The sequence below is a fragment of the Adiantum capillus-veneris genome, chromosome 16, assembly GCF_014529385.1.
Source record: "Adiantum capillus-veneris isolate H3 chromosome 16, ASM1452938v2, whole genome shotgun sequence".
Classification (NCBI taxonomy): Eukaryota; Viridiplantae; Streptophyta; class Polypodiopsida; order Polypodiales; family Pteridaceae; genus Adiantum; species Adiantum capillus-veneris.
Window position 1 is genome coordinate 29,014,891 of NC_140946.1, and position 21,733 is coordinate 29,036,623.

At 43.5% G+C, this 21,733-nt stretch overlaps 1 protein-coding gene across 1 annotated transcript; it reads right to left on the reverse strand.

Annotated features, from left to right (window-relative positions):
• Positions 1 to 4,792: 4,792 nt before the first annotated feature.
• On the reverse strand, positions 4,793 to 20,810 carry LOC147438776 (uncharacterized). The gene is made up of 15 exons (XM_086484756.1): positions 20,036 to 20,810; positions 17,433 to 17,573; positions 16,570 to 16,835; positions 15,655 to 15,729; positions 9,553 to 9,651; positions 9,147 to 9,215; positions 8,945 to 8,995; positions 8,337 to 8,391; positions 7,579 to 8,268; positions 7,306 to 7,406; positions 7,029 to 7,184; positions 6,708 to 6,762; positions 6,591 to 6,616; positions 6,460 to 6,512; positions 4,793 to 5,234 (listed from the first exon to the last, which is right to left on the reverse strand). Exons 1-15 carry the CDS (start codon positions 20,808 to 20,810, stop codon positions 5,207 to 5,209), a joined length of 2,640 nt encoding a protein of 879 aa, XP_086340882.1. The 3' UTR covers positions 4,793 to 5,206.
• Positions 20,811 to 21,733: the final 923 nt, after the last annotated feature.

A 21,733-nucleotide genomic window follows, 5' to 3' on the forward strand; every position in this document is an offset into this window, starting at 1 on the left:
TTGCAATGGAGAATGGTACTTTAAGAGTTCTCGTTGTGGAGAATGAGCACCTCAAGAAGGTTCTTGAAATGCAAACAACACGCTTGATGCATCTTGAGAATGAAGTTCAAGAATGTAAACGCTCTCTTGTTGACATGAATGTATTGAAAGAGCGCTTGAGCAAAGTTGAGAGTGATCATGTATTGAAAGAGGAAACAATAGATACAATACGACATGATGTATGTGAGATGAGAAATGCATCCAAATCATGGGCTGATATATGTAAGGATAATGTGGTTTCTACATCTCCTATCACGCAAGCCGTTGTCCAAGCAAAGATTGTAGAGAATGTGGACACTCAAGAATTGCACGAACGACAAAAACGCTCAAAGAACATCGTCAACCTTTTTCTTAGAGTTGGGACTTCTCCCATCCTAGCCTTCCCAACTAGGGATTTAAAATTCATGTAATCACTCAAAATGACATTAGAATGAACATCTAGTCGGTAAGATGAATCTTTTGTTAAGGTTGAGAAAGTCATGCATTTAAACTATAGGATGAAGGGAAAAATAAACAAATTTTTTAAAAACTCCAATGTATATGGTTGCTAACATTAATTAAGGCTTTGTGATCACTTAAATTTTTGGAGTGACCACATAAATATTAAATCCCTATTCCCAAATGGAATGAGCGCAACTGGAATGAGCATACACTAACACCTAGTAAGGGACTCTTTTCACCATTATATGTTAGTAGCCATTAAAAAGAAAGAAAAAGGAACTCAAAGCCTACGGAGACTAAAAGCTGGAGGAGCAAATGTGGCCATGCGATACCTATCTTACCAAAATTTCACCTTGAGTTGTTGCACCACATACGGAGCCCATCTCACTACCCTCATCCATCAAGCTGGAGGAGCAAATGTGGCCATGTGATACTTATCTTGCCAAAATTTCACCTTGCGTTGTTGCACCACATACGGAGCCCATCCCACTACCCTCATCCATCAAGCTATGTTACCATTCCACTACCCTTATCCATCGAGTCTACCTATGCGCATACTCCTCGACAACCCTCCCCCTATGTGCACACTCCCCAACAACTCTCCCTCTATGTGCCTCCCAAAAAACAAAAAGCTAATCACCATAGAGAGAGAGAGAGAGCGTATACACCATTTTTATGTGTGTCTATTGGTGTTGCTCTTTGCCTGCGCCTCCACTCCCTCTCCCTAATCTGCTACAATGCCCTATAATGCCAGCATGATAGCTCTCATGATAAAGGTATGTCATTATAGCGGTAGTCATGTATCTACTTACCTGGATGCTGTGAGAAGAGACCCCATCAAACGATGCAACAATTTGTATGTCAATAACCGTCCTTGCATGTTGTTGAATAGATAACATATGGTTTCCTTCATGTCCAAAATGCCCCATTTTGGGTGCATATGTCTGCGATGGATCTTGTAGTACAGAGTTGGTGGCCCCTTGCCGAAAATGACTCCGAAAGGAAGGCATTGTGTGTCCATGAGAGAGAGAGAGAGAGAGAGAGAGAGAGAGAGAGAGATGTGGAGAGCCTCTCCTAGCCCCTGCCTATGAACTATTAAAGGTATCACCGTCACAACAGTGGCACACACCACCCTCTTAAAGTTCAGCGTGTAAACTTCTTTGTATTTTAGCCTTCAAATTGAAGTTTGCAACACGTGGCAATCCCTTTCACTTTGCCATTATATGATAAATATAGATAGATACTTTAGTGACCATGCATCATCCGACACACGACATTGAGTCTTGGAAAGAAGCATCCTTATATCATCTCTATGCATCCAACTCACCCATCTTCAACCCTTTGTGTGTTCAAATACTCTCTGCTATGCCGCAAGCACACACCCACTTCAACACTACCCAATAACATTGTGAGCATCTAGTGTCAACTAATCGGTTATAGAGAAAATTGTGGCTTCTACAAACACCAACACATGCGCGCACTGACACACACTCACACACAATGCACCCTACTGCCAATAGATGATGAAACTCCCTTATGCAATGGTCAAGAGTGTCTTGGCTTACAATTGTGTCACTTGAAAATTCAAAGGTACCGTTTGATTAAAAGTAAACTGGCACAGATTTTGAGGGAAGGATTAGGTCTCCCCAATCTCAAACAAATAAAAATCCTTTTAAAAGATCTTATTTGGATAAGTGAAAGGCGAGAAATAAATAGTGAAAAACGTTTGAATTAAGCAAAAATCATAGAAGATACTTTGCAAATTAATTAAGAAAAGGGAGGGCTCAAAGAAGAAAAGGGACGACCACGTGTAGTAATTGGGATAGATATTCAAGGTCTCTTGCGATAGTTTCTTGCGACGTTAAAATTATCTTCTTCTTCTTATTCTCTCTCTCTCTCTCTCTCTCTCTCTCGCTCGCTCGCACAGATTCTGTCAAGAGCATGTTTCATGGCAATCAAATAGCCAGCACAAGGCAGTGCTGGTCGAGCTGAATTGGCTATGGTAGCTTGGTGGAGACTGGTTCGATGGAGGTGCAGAACCTGGGACATCTCTCTCTCTCTCTCTCTCTCTCTCTCTCTCTCTCTCTCTCTCCGCAATAGCAAAAGAAGCTCAACAACGATAGGGTACAGAAGCATGATGTAAAGTTAGGGTGAGAGTATTGGTCCGAGACTACTCCACAGGGATACTGTGAAGAAGCTCTGTGTTGTTCTTGTCCTCAACAATTTGCTTAACTGCTTTAGTTCCTTTCTCTCTGGCAACCTTCTCGGCTTCATCTATGTCTAGCTTCTTTAGAGCAAAGCCACTGTGGTAGGCTGTGCGTAGAGATGAGTTCAGCATGTTGAAGGTCAGGATAAACCCGAAAACCTCATTTTCATCTGTATCGCTACCAAACCCTGTTTTATCACAGCTAAGCCCTCGCTTTCGTTTCTTCACAGCTGAAGCCTCAGATCTTAATTCCGAAGGAACGCGGACACCTAAAATGAGCTTCTCTCTTTGCGAGGCTCATCGTCGGACCGATCAGAAGGGCTGTTAGAAACAGAACCTTGATGGAGGTGCCGCGAGCAGTTTTCCTCCTCGCCTTGGAGCTATGGGCAGATAGGGCAAAGAGACGAAGGGTTTATATGAGCAAAGAGGGGCAGGTGCAACATAGATAAGGAAGCGACAGTAGGAGGCAAAGGCAGAGGAGCAGGTGTAGGAAGCAAGATGAGTGTAGTTGAAGCATAGGGGGAGAAGAGCGCCTGATGCAGGGGGGAGGAGAAAGCAGGTGAGAGAGGAGAGAGAGTAGAGAGAGAAACACAAAGCTTTAGCCTTTTTGGAGACAGAATCTCATGAAGATTCCTCTTAAAGAAATCCACATAGAGCGAGTAAGTAAGGACTAGCAGGAAATGAAAAGACCCATAAAAGTGGAAAAGTCAAAAGACTTTTTGTGTCCGTATAAAAGAGATGGTCGCGAGAGCTCAATGATACATTTGAGTTTTTATTTTCTTTATTTTTCCCTTTAGCATTTTTTAGCGTGCTTGCACTACATAAGCGTTTCTTAGTGTCCTTTCATTACATAAGTAGTGAATATGTTTTTTTGAAGCCATTAGGATTTTCTTGCAATATATGAGGGAAGGAGTATGTGGTCACGATCTTGAAAAAGGTTGAATTAATGTGAATCTGCCAAGAATCTAGAAGATTTTAGATGGCAGTTCTCATTCTCTCAAGCTACATGGCAACTCTCTTTCGCATGTACCGCACATGTGGAGTGATGACGCTCTCTCTCTCTCTCACACACACACACAGTGCCTACGTTCCTTCTGCTCCCACTGGCACGTGCGTGCGGAAGCAAACACAAATGACGGGGCCTACAGAGTTTTATATGTTAATCGTGTGCGTGCGTAGCAGTTGGGATGCCTTGGGGACATAGTCATCGACACCAACAAGGCGGAGGGTTTGGGGAGGGGCTGGTCACGAGTAGGTTGACCATTGGGGGCCTAGATATCTCTTTTTTCAAATGAGGAGGCTACAGCCTACAGTTGAGCAACGTGGTCATGTGTTCGGATGGCTTAGACCAGCGGTCAGTTAGTACTCTTTTACGAAGCTGCTAAAAGTTCGGATCCAGGTTATTTAATTTTGATGGGGTGTAACCCTGAAAAGGGTGGCTCATGTTTCCACTCATTTTCAAAGGTTGAAACTTAAAAGGGCAAAATCTCTGACAAAACCTGCCTGTAGCGCACCGTTGCTGAGTTTTCATAGAGACGCAATGATTCCCAATCGGCCCCTTGTTTTTTCCAGTGTAATCATCAGCCATTTTGACGATGTCCTGTGCTCGCTGCGGCTGGAGCCGCCCCATTGTTACAACTACCCTCTGAAAGTTGTTGTTGAAGCTGCCCCACTGATAATTTCCATATGTCAAAAGGTTCTTGTGCATTTACTTGTTAATGCCTAAAAGAATGCAACATGTGGAGGAAGGTAAGTGGGTTTTCAAGCTAGAGTTCTTGTGCATTTACTTGTTAATCCTTAAATGCAACATGTGGAGATAGGTAAGTGAGGTAATGAAAACCACATTACACACGATAAAAGCTCTCAAAACACTAATGTTAAAAATTCTTCATTTCAATTGAGAAGTTTTAAAATATAATTATTGTGACAAAAATCATTTGGACTAGAGGATGTCAAGGGTTTTACTTTTTGTATAGTCTGCAAAGCGATATATAATCTTATAACGTTTTCACATGCAAGAAGGTAAATGCCTTAGTGTCTCTCTCTCTCTCTCTCTCTCTCTCTCTCTCTCCAACCAACACACACACATACCCACAAGCAAAAACCTTTTGTAGTGGAGATGGTTACTTTCTGATTAAGAGAGTAGAATAGTTGCATCCAAGAACAGCTAAGGTGAAGTATATTCTAAAGAGAAAATCATACCATGCTATCAAACTACGAACAAATAGTAAGTAACAATGAGACTGAACTCCGACGCTCTATCATACCGAAGTTTACCAGTAAACCACCTTCTTAACCTTCCACCTTGCTTTCACAACTTTCAGAAAGAAACCACAAGCCCACTAAAAATACTTCAGAGAAAAGATAGTAAGTAGCCAATTGCAATCACAAGACATGGAGATGCTATCTATACTTGGCATATAGCCTCATCTCCAAAGCCGACACAATCCCTTACTACGGAGGCATGATCATTCAGTCCTAGTGGTAAGATTGTCTGCATCGATTCAAACAAAGTCCTCTTCACTCTTTTGGGCCAGCTTGCTTGAGCCTGCAAAGCATAACCAACAAACAAGGGCCAGGGTCACATTGGCATTCTAACAAAAAATGAAGAGGACCCATTTGACGCTCTTGAATGAAAGGACCCATTTACAAACTGAAAAACCAAACAAGATTTCAATGCTTCACATGCAAAAGTCAAATGTATGCCTATCTCCCTTCTTCACTAAGACTTGTTTTAGAAAGCCAGAAGTGTAAAATCATGTAGCTTGCATTGCGACTAGAATATTGGGGAACATGAAGCTGGAAATTTAAACATATCAATTATATTGCTGAAATTTCCAAGGAAACAAACCCTGCTAACACTTGGATGGTGCTTAGAGCTGTGTCCCACTGGACTGGACGCATGTGGGGCATACAATGCAAAGGCTTGCATTAAATTTAGCCTGGTCTCCTTGTATGCACTACAAATTTTGCTTTGTTTTTCATTTTTTGTAGCGCATGCAGTCCCAAGGGCCTTTGCACTCTATGCCCTGCATGTGTCCAGCGGGACGCAGCTCTTATTGGTTTATGGAGTTATCTAAGTCATAATGCAGCAGGCTCAATCTTTGAAGATCATGGCTTGCTATTGATAGAAGCCAGTATTTAACCTATCTACTTTGCTACACTCTAAACAGCACCCTAACTTGCACGTGCCATTCAAACCAAGCTATTTCTTTTTTGCAATTTGATGCTTCATCCACTAGTTTTGCGGGATTGCACCCCACTCACACCTGCATGTCATAGGATAGCAGGGGCGCTTAAAGCCCCTTGCCTTTACCACTAGGCCAACTCCCCTTGACATAAAACAAGCTATTTCTTAACGCATTGAATTTGCTTCTACCCCCGACTACCACAAGAAGATTTGGAAATTTTCTCATGTAGGAAAACAGAGTCTTTCTCAGTGTTTTTCATACAATGCATAACATCATGAGCTTCTGCTCGAGAGGCACCGCATACCTAGCTAGGTACGATTGGGGGCAGGGGACCCCCGGCCCCCCCACCGGGCCGGCGGTCCCCTGCCCCCAATCGTACCTAGCTAGGTATGCAGCGCCTCCCTCACAGAAGCTCATGATGTTGAGGTAAGTCACAATGTGGGAAATATTGTGAGAATTTGTCCAAAACTTCCTGTGTACTATCAGCCTCAACTTCTATACTACAGCTAAAAGCTCCCAAGTACCCCGCTGCAAAACAAGATGCGATCACTCTCAGATACTTCAGCAAAGAAGGCAATATACCTCAAAAGTAGAATACTTGCAATCAGATGATAAAATATCTGAGGTGAGGTAGTCTGACTCAGAGCCATCTACAAGAACCTTGGCAGCCCTGCTGCGCTTCTTGCCCTTCGCTGTTGCAGCTTCTCATACACATGGGCAGTCTCTAAGTAGGTTTGCCCTGCACAACATCAGAGAAAAGCATAAGATGACTCTTGTTTGAGTGGTGAGGAGTCACCATACACATGCACACACAGAGAATCAACTATCACCTAATATTCCATGAACATCTGGCGAGACCCTTAGTTGCTTATCCTGGAGGTTAATCTGTAGCACACAGAAAAAAGAAAGAAATGTTAAACGTCTGTAAAAGGCCAAAATAACCTGTTAAACCCTAAATATGCATCCACAACATGTGTCCATGATCCAAGGACCCCTAAAAAAAGGCCTGAAACTAATGTGGGTGGGTAGTGGAAAAACAGATAAACTCTCAAAGTGAGGTAAGAGTAAGCGCAGGGAGTACATCACACAGAAATGGCTGCATTGAAAAGACACATCAAAACTGGTGTGGGAGCCACATCAGTCATACTTACATAGTCTTTAAGTGATCCCCTCTTTCCAAAGGTTGCACGAACTATGTCTGCCAAAATATCGACTTCCCCAGGAACCGTGATACGCACAAAGTTGGAGCTGCGCGTAATGGTAAGACCGGCTCTTGTGTAGACGCTATTAACATCATTCAATTCTACCTGCAAAATTGGGATAATCAAATGGAACAAGAAATTGATGAATAGTGATCAAGGAGCACTAAGAACCTTCTCTAACTCTTCTTTGACTGACAGCAACCAAAACATATTGACCAATACTCACATTATCCACAGCCGTCTTCCAAAATGGCTTTGAAGGCCACTGCTCTGAGCATCTATCAGAATCTTCTGCCCTCGATAAAGAACACCCAACTTGGAAATGAACTGCAACATAGAAATAATTCGGTGGAAGTTTGCATCATTCTATGTAATGTTGTCATTAGGGATCAGCACAAAAATACATGGGACTTTCACAAAAGAAGGCTTCCGGTCGATTTGCGGAGCTTTCCATGGAAAACATGCATGTTGATATGGATGTCCCGGTCGGAGACAACACAGTAGTCCTTGCCATCCTTGCCATGGAAGTCAAATCGTTCTCCATGCTTGCCTACAAAATGAGGGTCCCCCGTGATGCTGGAGCTGGGGGGTGGTGGTGGGGCAGGGGGCACATTCTCCACGGTGCCAGTACCCTGAGGAGGAGGGGGAGAGGTCCATTTCTTTTTGAAAGGTGGTGGAGGAGATGGGGATGAGGGAGTTGACGGTGGAGGTGGTGCTGGCGGAGCGTTCTTTATGGTACCTTGTCCCTCAGGAGGTGGCGGCCATGACCATCTCTTCTTAGAAGGAGGGGGAGGAGGAGAAGTGGCATTGGGGTACAGAGGTGGGGAAGGTGATTTCTTAGTGCTTCTTCTACGCTTGGGGGGGGGAGGGGGTGTGGTTGGGGGAGCTGGGGGAGGGTTGGATGGAGGGGAAGGGGGTGGGATAAGAGGAGGAGAGATCTGAGGTGAAGGAGGGGGAGGGGAGAGCTGAGGAGGAGGAGGCGAGGGGCTGCTTGGAGGAGGGGGAGAAGAAAACTCAGGAGGAGAGGGGGAGAGCGTGGGAGGAGGAGGAGAGGGACTGCTTGGAGGGGGAGGATTAAGAGTTGGGGAGGGCGGTGAGGGGCTGCTTATGTAAGGTGGAGGAGAGACGTTAACTGGTGGAGGTTCTTCCGAGGGTGGTGGCGTTGGTAGTACCGGTACTTGAGGTGGTGCTAAAGAGGCAGGAGGAGGAGGTGATGTTGCAGGATTAGGTAACGTAGATTCCGCAGGCGGAGGACACTCTTGCGGTACCCAAGGGCATACTGGAGCTGGAGGTAGCACATCTGCGCAGGAGCCTGAAGATACAAGAGCACCCAAAAATCAAGTGAGCTTTTCAGCGCAATCAACAAACTTTGGGAAAACAAAAAGGAATCCTCAGCCTGGCATGCAATTGTAACCATTTCTTATCCTCCATTACTGTTAGATGAAAAGCCATTTTCATATCAACTTGATCTAAAGCCTTCAGATTTTGAGTCGGCCGACACATGCGGGGGACGTCTATATTTAAGATTACAGGTTTTCATTGTTTTGAAAAAGATTGGCACTGCCTCACCTTGAAGCTCTGGCAGCCTCTTATCTACCTGTAGTACAGTTCCCAAACAGCGCAAAACAAAAATAGTATGAAAAACTTAGTAGTTGAATTTTCATCTTTAATGTTTCTTCTTTCAGAACTTCTGTGAACATTATCAATTAGAACGAAATATGGTTGTGAGAATTTAAGCAGATTTTCATTTGACAGTAAAATAGCAAAGCATTAGGAAACTATTTGTTGATATGTTTTACTATACATTACAAGCTTTAGTGAACAAACATACAAGATCCTTGCAAGCAGAACCCCAAGAAGCTTACCGGACAAGTGACATTGCACGTGCCTTCACATGCGGTGGAGTTTGCCATCATCTGATTCATGTAAAAACAAATTCAAAGAAGTTTAGCCCATAGCAACAATCTATGATAGCAGTACATGAACAAATCATGTAACTTAATAACTGTAGAGCTCGCCACTGACTTTCTCAAGTCTTTTTACACAGAAGTGTGGAGTGTCACTCACATAAGAGGAGAAGTCGCATTTACTGAAGGTTGCAGAAGCTGCAGGACCAACAGCAACAGCCATACCATTCTGTGGAGACAGAAAAAGAGACGCATGTGAACGACTCAAGATTCGTGTTGTTTCAGGCTCATCTCGCGAAGCAGTTGCGCGTACCATACAAGAAAAGGTATAACACACTAGACAGAAGCACAGAATATTAAAAGGAAGTACTTGTGAGACAACGGCTCTCATCAAAACACGCTACATTGTCTTTTGAAGGCAGACACGGTGTACTCCACCCAAAACAAAACAGAAATAACAAGCAAATGGATAAAAAAGGAAACATGCATATCCCTTGGGAAGCTTAATCAGCCATTTGGAGCTGTGTGCTGTAGCTTGCAAAATGCAAACAAAAATGTTATCTTACCGGCGCCTTACTGGTAGAATAGACAGTAGAGTAAGAGCGCAACTGTGCTCCTGGAGCACCAACTTGGCCTGCTTGAACATTAACATCACCTCCATCTTCCTGGCCATCATGAGTCACAAGTGAGCAAACAAGAGAAATAGATTCTAGAGATGCTCTTGGCTAGACTCCACAAACTCATGGACACTAACAACCACACAGGAGAAACTCCTTGGCTTGCACATCACCGATACAATTGCACAAGAAAGAAAAAGTAGAAGGTGCTTTTAGGTGAATTACTATTGTAAGATTATAAAGGAATAAGAGGCCTTCGCTTCCATGTGATGCATTGTTCAAAAGATTCTCGCTCGCTAACAATCAGTGCAAGGACATACCCCTGCTGTGTTGCTGATAAAGGCACTTTGTTTAGTGTTGGCAGTTGTGTTGGGGTATAAAGCCCAATGTGGTCGCCCAGGTAAGTGGGCGGGCCGCCACGTATGTACACATATTCTTTTGTTAAAACCTAATAAGAACTCACTATGCTCTACACATTACAGTAGAGCGAGTTCACCATATCATCGTGCTCTTCTTCTCGCACTCTCTCTCGCGTCGCACTTCCGCTCGTACTACTTCAACTGGTATCAGAGCTCAGATCGAGGCTCGAGGCAGCACTGCAGGAGGCTAGAGTCACCAGCTCAGATTGGAGTGAAATTCGACAGGCAAAGACACGGCCCCAAATCTTGTGGGAGAGCCCGTAGGACTTGGTGTGCTCAGAATTTCATTCTGAGGTCATCTCGGCCACCGTTCGGCTTCGACAAAGGTCTGCGCAGGCCATTTTCGACTACGTGGTCTCGACGGGTGCAGATCCGACTCTGCAAATTTGGGGTTTTCAGCCTACGACTGCAGGTGCTGAGGATATCGACACTCCCAGAGTGTTGATTTGTGGCTGTCTACACATCGAAGGACGGCTCACAGTTCTTGGAGGCGTGTCACATACGACAAGGGCGCATCTACACACAGACTGTAGGCGACATCCACTAGTTCATCAAGTTGATATTGGTTCAGAGGTCAGTTTACAAGGGAAACTCTGCCGAATTTTTCCCAGAAAAGTAAACTACTGTGAAGCGTAGCTATGGCTGGATCACAGGACACTGCTCTTTACAATATCAAGAAGCTGGATGGAACCAATTTCCCATTGTGGAAGAAGCAGATTTGGCACGTGTTGGTACAAAAGAAGCAGATAAAACCTATAAAGCTCAAGGGGATAAAACCAGAAGATATGGACGAAGATGAATGGAGCGAAATGGATGAATTGGCACTTTCTACCATTATGCTGACTTTGGCAGAAAGCGTTTACTTCAATGTAGCAGATGAGATGTCGGCTTATCAAGCATGGTTAAAGCTGAGTGATCTTTATGAGAAGCAGAGTGCAGCTTCACAGGTATACTGGCTTAAGAAGCTTGTTGATTTGAAGATGAAAGAAGGGACACCTATGTCCAATCATCTGAATGAATTCAACACAATCTACAGTCAGTTGTCAGCTCAAGGTGTCAAGTTTGATGAACCTGTTAGAGCTATGTTCCTGTTGATCACATTGCCGGAAAGTTGGGACACTTTTCGCACAGCTTTGAGTAATTCTGCACCTCCAGATGGTTCGAACATAGCAGGTGTAGAAGGAAGTCTGCTTACTGAAGAAACCAATAGAAAGACAATGGACAAAGGCAAAGGAACAGCCTTAGTTGTCAGGGGAAGGACCAAAGAAAAGTACAAAGGTGGAAAGAGGAATCAGTCTCGTAGCAAGTCCCGCAGTGCTAAAGGAAAGAGTGACATAGAATGCTACCATTGTGGCAAGAAGGGTCACATAAAAAGAGACTGCAGAGAATGGAAAGCAGAAAAAGGCAAAGAGAAAGCTGAAGACCATGGTGAGAAGAACAAGTCCTCAGTGAAGATTCAAGAAATAAATGTGACAAACACTGTTGCAGAGGATGACAGTCTAGTGTCAGGAGACATCTACTTCTTGAAGAATACAATGGACTCAGCTCTTCTTACAGCATCTGATGGAAATGCACTGAGTGACTGGATTATAGACTCAGGGGCATCACTTCATGTGTCTCCAAACAAGGAGTGGTTTACCTCTTATGTGACCACTAAAGATCATGTTCGGCTAGGCAATGGACAGACATGTGAGATCTTAGGTGTTGGAGATGTTCAATTGAAGTTTCACAATGGCTCTTCTTTCACCCTGAAGAATGTGAGACATGTTCCCGCAATTACAAAGAGCTTGATCAGCACAGGTTTACTTGATGATGCTGGCTACGTCACCACTTTTGGACAGAACATGTGGAAGATATCCAAGGGTTCTATGACAGTAGCACATGGAGTAAAGTCTGGAGGACTTTACATGATTTATGTATCAAATGTCTCTAAAAATGTAATCAATGTAACCGAGCAGCCGAACGTTTCTTTGTGGCATAGCCGGTTAGGAAATATGTCCAAGAAGGGAATGGAAATCTTGTCTCGTTCTGGTTATTTGCATGGCTTTTCATTTAATGATTTTGAATTCTGTGAACATTGTCTGTATGGTAAGCAAACACAGCAGCCACATAAGCATAGAAGCAGTAGAAGAGATACACAGTTGGCACTTGTTCATAGTGATTTGTGTGGACCTATGCCTAACCTATCTCTAGGGGGAGCTTCTTACTTTATGACATTTATAGATGATTACTCGAGGAAAGTATGGGTTTACTTTCTCAAGCACAAGGATGAAGCGTTTAGTGTTTTCAAAACGTTTGTGACACTTGTGGAGAATCAGAGTAGCAAGAAGCTTAAATGCTTACGCACTGACAATGGTGGAGAGTATGTTTCAAAGGCCTTTCAGGACTTTTGTGAGTCAAAAGGTATAAAACGTGAACTTACTGCTCCTTACAATCCTCCTCAAAATGGTGTTGTTGAGAGGATGAATAGGACCATACAAGAGAAGGTCAGAATTATGTTGTCTAATGCACAGCTGCCAAATGGGTTTTGGGCTAAAGCTGTATCAACAACTGTTCATCTTGTAAATAGATCTCCTAGCAAGGTTTTGCAGAAGGATTCAGTGCCAGAGATGGTATGGTCAGGCAAAATGCCCTCATACAAGCATCTCAGAGTCTTTGGCTGTGAGGCATATACTCACGTTCCAAAGGAATTTAGGAACAAACTTGAGCCAAAGAGTAGAAAGTGCATCTTTCTAAGCTATGGTAACTCTGGTGAGATGGGGTACAGACTTTGGGATCTCGAATCCAGAAAGATTGTCCGCAGCAATGTTGTTCACTTTAATGAATCCAAATATCATTCTAAACCAGAGAGGATTGAGGAGATTAGAAGAGTTGTCTTCCAAGAAGATGGACCTGCACGTGCAAGACAAAATGTCAGGGCTCAAGAGGAGCAAGGACAGGATAGAGTGGAACCACAGGTTGTGGCTGAGCCTGAGCCACCTATTGTGCGTAGATCTGGACGTGTCATGCGACCTCCTGATAGGTTTGTTCCATCTATGAATTATGTCATGTTGATTGATTGCAATGAGCCTTCATGTTACAAGGAAGCAGTGCAAATAAAGGACTCCGAGAATTGGCAATTGGCCATGCAGTCAGAGATGACAACTCTGCATAAAAACAAGACATGGAAGCTAGTTAAATTACCACAGGGCAAAAAGGCTCTACCTTGTAAATGGGTTTACAGGTATAAGATCACCGCTCATGATAGTCAGCCAAAGTACAAAGCACGGCTTGTTGCCAAGGGCTTTAAGCAAGAACAAGGCATTGACTTTGATGAAGTCTTCTCTCCGGTGGTCAAGATGACTACATTGAGATGCTTTCTTGCATTGGTTGCCATATTAGATTTGATGTTGCACCAAATGGATGTCAAGACAGCGTTCTTGCATGGTGATTTAGATGTGGAAATTTACATGCAGCAGACTGAAGGGTTTGTTGAGAAAGGCAAGGAAGATTGGGTATGCCAGTTGTTAAAGAGTCTTTATGGCTTAAAACAATCACCGAGGGCATGGTACCATAAATTCTACAAGTTTATGCTTTCTCAAGGCTACAAACGTAGTGGAGCAGTTCGATCACTGTCTATATACAAAGAAGGCTAAGGATGGTAGTTGGCTGATCCTTATTTTGTATGTGGATGACATGTTGATTGCTGGCAAGCACTTGGAAGAAATTTCAGCTTTGAAGTCAAAGATTGCAAAATCGTTTGACATGAAAGACATGGGTGAGGCAAGTCATATACTTGGTATGCGCATTGAGAGAGACAGATCAAAGAAGTTGATTTGGTTATCTCAAACAGAGTATATTGACAAGGTTTTGCAACGTATCAATATGGAGAAGGGAAAGGCACTGAGTGTTCCATTGCCACCATATGTGAAACTTAGCAAACAAGATTGTCCTGTGTCTGAGGAAGAACAGGCTGAAATGGATAAGATTCCACATGCGTCTACAGTGGGTAGTTTGATGTATGCAATGATTGCTACTCGCCCAGACATTGCATTTGCAGTGGGAGTAGTAAGTCGATACATGTCAAACCCAGGCAAGAAACATTGGGAGGCAGTGAAAGGAATATTGAGATACCTGAAAGCTACAAAGAGTATGCGTATATGCTATGGGAGTCAGGAGCTAAGTGTAAAGGGTTTTACAGACTCAGATTATGCAGGTGACTTAGACAACCTAAGGTCTACGTCAGGATATGTCTTTACATTGGCTGGTGGAGCAGTATCATGGCGTTCTAGATTACAAGATTGTGTTACTCAGTCTACTATAGAGGCTGAATATGTTGCACCATCAGAGGCATGCAAAGAATCAATTTGGCTTAATCGACTAGTAACAGATTTGGGAATCAAAGAAGAGATGCCTATGTTATATTGTGACAGTCAAAGTGCTATACAATTGGCTCGCAATCCAGTTTATCACTCAAAGACAAAGCATGTGGATGTGAAGTATCATTTCATCAAGGAAATGCTCGAGGATAAGCAACTTCAACTTGTCAAAGTTCACACCACAGAAAATCCTGCTCATCTACTTACAAAAGGACTTCCCTCAGAGAGCTTTGCGCATTTTCGCAAGCAGTTAGGTGTAGGGTAGTACATCACTTCTCTACATCTCTTGTATATTAGCTTGTATAGTAGCTTCTCTCACACTTAAAGTACCACATTGGACTTTAAGTGGGAGGTTGTTGGGGTATAAAGCCCAATGTGGTCGCCCAGGTAAGTGGGCGGGCCGCCAGGTATGTACACATATTCTTTTGTTAAAACCTAATAAGAACTCACTATGCTCTACACATTACAGTAGAGCGAGTTCACCATATCATCGTGCTCTTCTTCTCGCACTCTCTCTCGCGTCGCACTTCCGCTCGTACTCCTTCAAGTTGCCCCACTGGAGAGGAAAGCCAGCTGAAGGGCTCCTCCATCCTGGCCCGCCGTGTTGTTCACAAATGTGCATGCAGTGCAGTCTAGTTGGGCGCCACCAACATCTACACAATCTGGGGTAGAGTCATCCACATAGACTGCACCCCCCGCCACATCAGCCTGGTTTCGAGCAAACTCAGTGTTGGCAAAAGTGGTGCAGCTTCTGAAGCTGCAGCTAGCTGGCTTTGGGGCTATTGTGGACGTTGTTGGATTGGGATTTGGGAGCTCTAGTGACGTGGGGAGTGTTGTACTGCCTCCCACAAATACTGCTCCACCTTTGCTTGCCTATAAACACAGTTCAAACAATGCTAGTTAAGCTTAACAATTGTCGCACGTTGACAGCTGATGGTACTTCAAGAATCAACACTAAATTGATAAGACTAGAGACAAGTAGATTATAATATGTGCCCCAATTGGCAAGTTAGCATATCCCCGCCCCTGATCAAAAACCCAGAAACGTGTGCACTTACACATCACTCATGCATATTCACAAGCCACATGATTGATTCTTTACACAGATTTTAGAAAGACTGAACTCGAGTTGAGTTTCTCCATTTAATGTTTCCAAACTTGTTTTAGCATACGTACTGCCGCAGCAGGGCCCATCCCAGCTTCATGCCTCTATTGACTCATTCCTCTTAGGTAACTGAATGCAGTTCATGCATGCCGGGATCGAATTCATGTACCTTATTGTTGTAAAATACAGAATTCTTCACATATGCTGATCCGCCTGAATCAATTGCAACTGCACCACCAACATCCTATAATACAGGCATTTAAGCATAAAAAGAAAGTGATTCAGAACATCAACCTTTTCGAACACATTAAATAACCTGCCTTGATGATAGTTAAAAGATTTCAGGAACCTCAAACAAATTTGGGGGTAATTTGAGGAAACAGCATTTTCATCAACACTTGGGAGGCAAAACAAAGACCCATTTAAAGAGCGATTAACCCAACCATATCGCTTTAAGCATGCAAAGAAACAACTATCGAAAGAGATGAAAAAAATGAATGACTAGAACCATTGAGAAAACATGCAATGACAAAAGGAAAGGTTCTGTGTAGGGGTGACAATCAAGCAACATGCTTGCAAAAGTAGATGCTCTACACTCGCTAGTACGCGCAGACAACCCAGCTATAAAATGATGTCGAATTCTACACCATAAATGCATCCGTGATACCTACATGGGAAAGTTCATGCATAGTGCCACCTACATACATGGCAATGCATCAATGTGACATATGTATCCATCCACAATACAGACATGAAAAAATCTTACACAGGCAGATACATGCGTGGGCAATTCATCAATGTGGCACGTATGTACCCATGATTCCAAATACATACATTGTCTATCATATGTATATGCACAATGCACATAGATGCATGAGAAATGCATCCACGTGCGATTTACACATCCATGATACATGCATGCAAACTCTCATAATGGGCAGAAAAATGAATGGGCACGTGCAAGTGAGGATCACAAGCACACAGAAAATGCACGCTAAAATGACATATGACAGACGTGCATGAGACAGGTTGACGCATGCGCAACACAGGGAAAAGAGCACAGAAAGAGAAGAGGAGGGCTCACTGTGGCAATGTTGTTGTAGAATTTGACATTGAGAGCTTCGAGCTTGCCAGAAGAGGGGGAGGAGTCAGCACCGAGGCCTGAAACGAGGACGGCGGAGCCACGACTGCAGAAGCCACCGGTGAGGTCGAGGTCCTTGAGAGTGAGGTAGCCTCCCAAGCCCACCACAAAGATGCCAGCGGCGCCCCCTGCATCCACTTTGCATTTGCTTTGGTCGCACACCCCACTGATGCTCACCCTGTTCTCGATTGTGGGCAGGATGCCCACTCCTCAATGAGCCATTCATTAGAGTTTCAAAATTCAGGACATACATATATGAATGGAGCTTGGTATATACTCGGCGATGGAAATTCTTACTTCTGATTTCTAGCTTCTCTTAAGTTCATGGATACTTGGAGTGTTCATTACATGCTCACAGAGACACTTTTGCAAAATTTTCTATGGCTAAAGAAGCTCAATGAGGCTTTCTCATGCAACTCTTTCTTGGAGGACTGTCATTGCATTGTCACATGGTAGTGTTGATGGCACTTGACATTAGTCACTTACAACCATGTAAGATAACTGTGGTAATTTTTCCAATTTGACCAACATCTTTGCAACCAGTGTTTGCTAAATCAATAAAAATTGTATAGTTTTCGAGACGAGAAAAACTCATTACAAACAAGATTTTGAAGTTTATGTCTCAATGAGTCTCTTAAGAAGACTATTTGAGGTGTACGCAAAGCCGTAAAACTAGCTAATGATTGCAAAAATAACACAGGTTGTTTGAGGTGTGCACAGTTACAATTTACAGAGGTCTATTTGTAAATGAGAAATTGAAGCTTTTATCAATGAAAGAATTTTTAGTGAATGAAAGAAGTTTTCACCTTTTAAATCTATGTTGTTGGTTATGAAGATTTGTGGTTTTTTATTTAGGATTGCTTGAACTAAGCACAATGCATCTCCACACTCTGCAGGTAATTCCCTATTGAGCACATCACCAGTTGCTAGCCGTCGATGGCCGGAACCTAAATCGTGAGGATGGAGATTTTCAGATAGAAAGAACGATTGGAATTAGATCTATGACATATTGCAAAGTTCATGATGAGCAATAGGCTATATATGTGTATTTGGAGATAATGCTTAATGATGAGAATGTATTGTGTTTTGCTAGCAAAAGGATAGTGTGAACAAGCTAAGGTGCTATATGAGGAGTGGCTTAGAGAAGCTTGAACTTTGTAGAGGCCATGTGACAACAGGGAAACACCTTGTGTACACACACAAATACAATGTCCTTATGTTGTTTGCGTGCACACGCACTACTACGCGCTTAATTACGTCATATTATCACATTAAGATAATTACACATTAGCATGCATGTGAACATAGGTGTACATATACATAAGAGTGCATGTGTGTTATGTGCTATGTGAATCATACATGAGAGAGAGAGAGAGAGAGAGAGAGAGAGAGGACCTTGTTGAGGCTTGGCATGCCTGGAATGAGTGGCCCAAGACGAGGAGCTGAAGGTGCGGAGGTTGATGTGTTGAGACATGCTACTACAAAGCCCTGCATGTGCCACCAAGTCATTTCTGAGTTTGTGTATGTGTGTGTGTGTGTGTGTGTGTGTGTGTGTGTGTGTGTGTGTGAGAGAGAGAGAGAGAGAGAGAGAGAGAGAGAGAGAGAGAGAGAGAAAACCTGAGTGGAGGGAAGCGAGCAAAAGAGAGAGGAAGAGGAGCGGAGGAGCACGCATGCTTGTTGCTGATTCTTCAACAGGAAAGAGGAGCTCGTCTCAACAGAGCGCCATTTCTTTGCTTGAGCCCACGGCGAGCAGAAAATGCACGTAGGTAGTTAACGGTTTAGGGTGTAGGCCCCCCATAACGGCAACAACAATTTCGCCTCTTTTCTCTCTCAATCGTGGCTCACGGGACACTTGTCCCCCTCCCAATGATGAGAATGTATTGTGTTTTGCTCATAGTGGCCATATAGGGGTGTTAGCAAAAGGATAGTGTGAACAAGCTAAGGCCCATGTCACAAGAGGCCGGCGGACACTAATGATCTGGCATCAAAAGTCCAGATGCCCAAGTGCTTTAAAAAAGGCTTGTCCAGCATATCGAGTCACAACAGGCGGAGGACGTAGAGGAAAACAGGCATTTTTTGACCATTTGTCGGAGGCAGGAGACTGCGAAGGTTAGCTACTAACGAAGGTTAGCTAACGAGGCAGGATGAGCCAAAGATTGGAGGCAGAGATTTGCAATAGACCGCGAAGGTTAGCTACTAACGAGGCAGGATGAGCCAGAGATTGGATTTCCTTTTCGCTGAGGCATCGGGCATGCGAAGATATACGTCAGACATTTGACAGTAGCAGTCGGATATCGGCTGGTGCAGAAACAAATCGCCCGGTCCTGCCGGATCAGAAACCAGTTTATACCGAGGCAAATTCGTACATTGCATTATATTGTCTACATCATTGTAAATTGTAATTGCCACAGGCACCGAGGCAGATCAAGACGAGGACATTGGTATCTGTAAACTTTATATGCACATAACTGATGCGTATGATTTTTAAACATGAGTACTCTTAACCTTCCTTAACATAGGAGAACGACTATGAATGAGATAAGTGAATCATACAGAAGCAACAAAAAGTTTGCATTGCAGCAAGCTTGTTAGGATCGTGTGCTCTGAGCTCACGGAATCTTGTGCAGTGTATAGAAAGCATAATAACAGCCGGCGGTCTTGAATCGACGGTCTTGAATCGAACAGTTTCTTGTTGCTGTTAACATTATGTTGATAACTCTAGAACCAAGTACTAACTCACAAAAGACATGGCAACCTCTAAAAGTGCCCAAGCTTGTTGTACCTCAGCCATGACACAAAATAATGCAACACAAAACTAACAATCTAAAGTACCCATACTAAATGGAAAAAGCAGAAAATCCATGCGATCAGCCATGCATTTCATCGTCAGATGACGAGGCTGGATCTCTGCCATCCTCAGTCTCCAGTGAATCTCCAAACACAATTGCTACATTCCTCCTAGTAAGTTCTTTGAAGAGTGCTCTAGCCAAGTTGTCACGTCGAGCTGCTCCATGCGCTAGTAGAAGCTGTCCTTCTCTGTTCTTCTAAGTTGTCAGCACTCTGAAGGGTTGTCTCCGCTTCAACAATCCAATCATTGTCAAAACTGTCCTAATGCACTAACAAATATTATGTAGCACCAAGCAAGCAACGACCACACTTGGCACATTCTGCAAATACATGTCGCATTGCTTAAGCAAGATACGAAACCGAGCCTTAAGCATGCCAAAAGCTCTTTCAACAGCCATGCGCGTACTTGACTGGATGAAGTTCCAATAGTACCTATCCTCAGTAAGGCCTTCCTTGCTTCATTTGAATGGGACCAGCATATAGGAGCGTGCTGGATATGCGCAGTCACCCACCAAGCAGTAATCACCCAATTCTCCTCTTTGACATCTCTTTCCCAGCATACTCCTAGAGAAATTCTGCGAATCATGGATTGACCCTGCCCAGCCCACATCATAGTCCCAAATCATGAAATTGGCAGAGACTGTCAATTGCAGAAACACAGAGTGAAATCCATTTCTGTTGAAGTAGTCTGCATGATTAAACTTTGGTGCTATGATGGGTATATGTGACCCATCAATGGCCCCCACAACAAGCGGTATTCCTCGAAGAGCTTCAAACCCTGCTGCTAGTTGTGCCATCCTTGCCATGGATGGCCAACGTATGTAGAAGTTTTGAAGGCCACTCTCTTGTATGGCGGAGCAGAAGTCAAGAATGATAGATGTAGCTGTACTACGAGCCATGCCGTACATGTCTGCTAACACTTCAACGTTTGCTCCACTGGCAAGCCTGTGAACTGCAAGAGCAACTCTCCTCTCTAGGGTTATAGCATCTCGCATGTTAGTGTTTTGCTTCTTCATTTGTGGAGCCACCATCTTGCATAAGTACTCAAAAGTCTCTCTGCTGATTCGTAAACGTCGCTTGAATATGATGCTTGACCATGACCCTAACAAGAAACTTTCAAGGTAGTTTTGGGGCCGTGCAAACGCCCAGCAAACCCTCTGCTCATTACCTTGTCTGCGACCTGAGATGCTATCCAAAAAAGGCTCGATGTGCCCAGCAGTTTGCACCAAATGCACCCATGCCCTCACAGTTGAAGCTTGGCTATGCATTGAGCTTGCAACCTCCAACATAAGTAGCACACACATGCTTGCCATTGCCAAAGTCTGGTCCTTGTCCATGGCTTTCCTGTGTAACATGACAGAGAATGCTCTAAGTAGTCTAGTTAAGTTGACGACAAGCTGATTTTTAAGCACTCAGGTCGGTGACAAGCTGATTATAAATATTCAGGAGGATCAAAGCAAGTAAATAACAGATCTTGAACGCAAAATTGTACAATTATATGTTCATTCAAAACGAATACCCATGATGAGCAAAATTTTAAAATAGTCTACATTGAAGCAAGTTATTCAGGTCAATGAAAATCATGTACTCATCAACGACATGATACCAAAGCTGAAATAAATAACCTTGACAAGATGAATCTGAAATAAAGCATGTACTCATCAACCAAAGCTGAAATAAATAATCTTGACAAGATGAATCTGAAAACCCTGCTGCTCAGAAAGTAGTACTCATGATGAGTCAAAGCTGAAATTATATGCCATATGGATGACAATGAAAGCTAAAAGAGCTGTGGCGAATCCATCCCATCAATTCTTCCTAGATGCTTCCAGAAGCTCAGCAAGATTGAGTTGCAATGCTGCAAAAATATCCAGCTTCCGTTTTTCAAGTGCTTCCATTTGCTCCCTAGACTCCTTCAACTCTTTGATCAAATCTTTACCGCACTCAACAAGGTGCGAGAGGGATTGGTCGTGCACTTTTCGAAGTCTCCCAGGTCGCAAATTGTTGGAGCCCTCCTCCTTGCATGAGAGACTCGACTCTTCCCCTGTTGCACCTTGCTCTGTAGGCAAGGATGAGGCTTGGCTCATGCAAGATACATGAGCCCTACTATGCATGTACTCATCAACGACATCATACCATTTGCACGACCTTTTCCTGTCATTACCTGAAATGCTATTATGAGCCTTGTATGCCTTGTAGTCATCATAAACCCGTCCCCATTTCTTTCGGCACGCTTCGCTATCCTTGTCAAAGTCAGCAA

Coding starts and splice junctions, on each gene's coding strand:
- LOC147438776 (XM_086484756.1), bottom strand. CDS start 20,810: ATGGACAAGGACCAGACTTTGGCAATGGCAAGCATGTGTGTGCTACTT. Junction 6,513..6,590: donor CCTACTTAGAGACTGCCCAT/GTGTATGAGAAG, acceptor GCTCTGAGTCAG/ACTACCTCACCTCAGATATT. Junction 5,235..6,459: donor GCAAGTATTCTACTTTTGAG/GTATATTGCCTT, acceptor TATGCTTTGCAG/GCTCAAGCAAGCTGGCCCAA.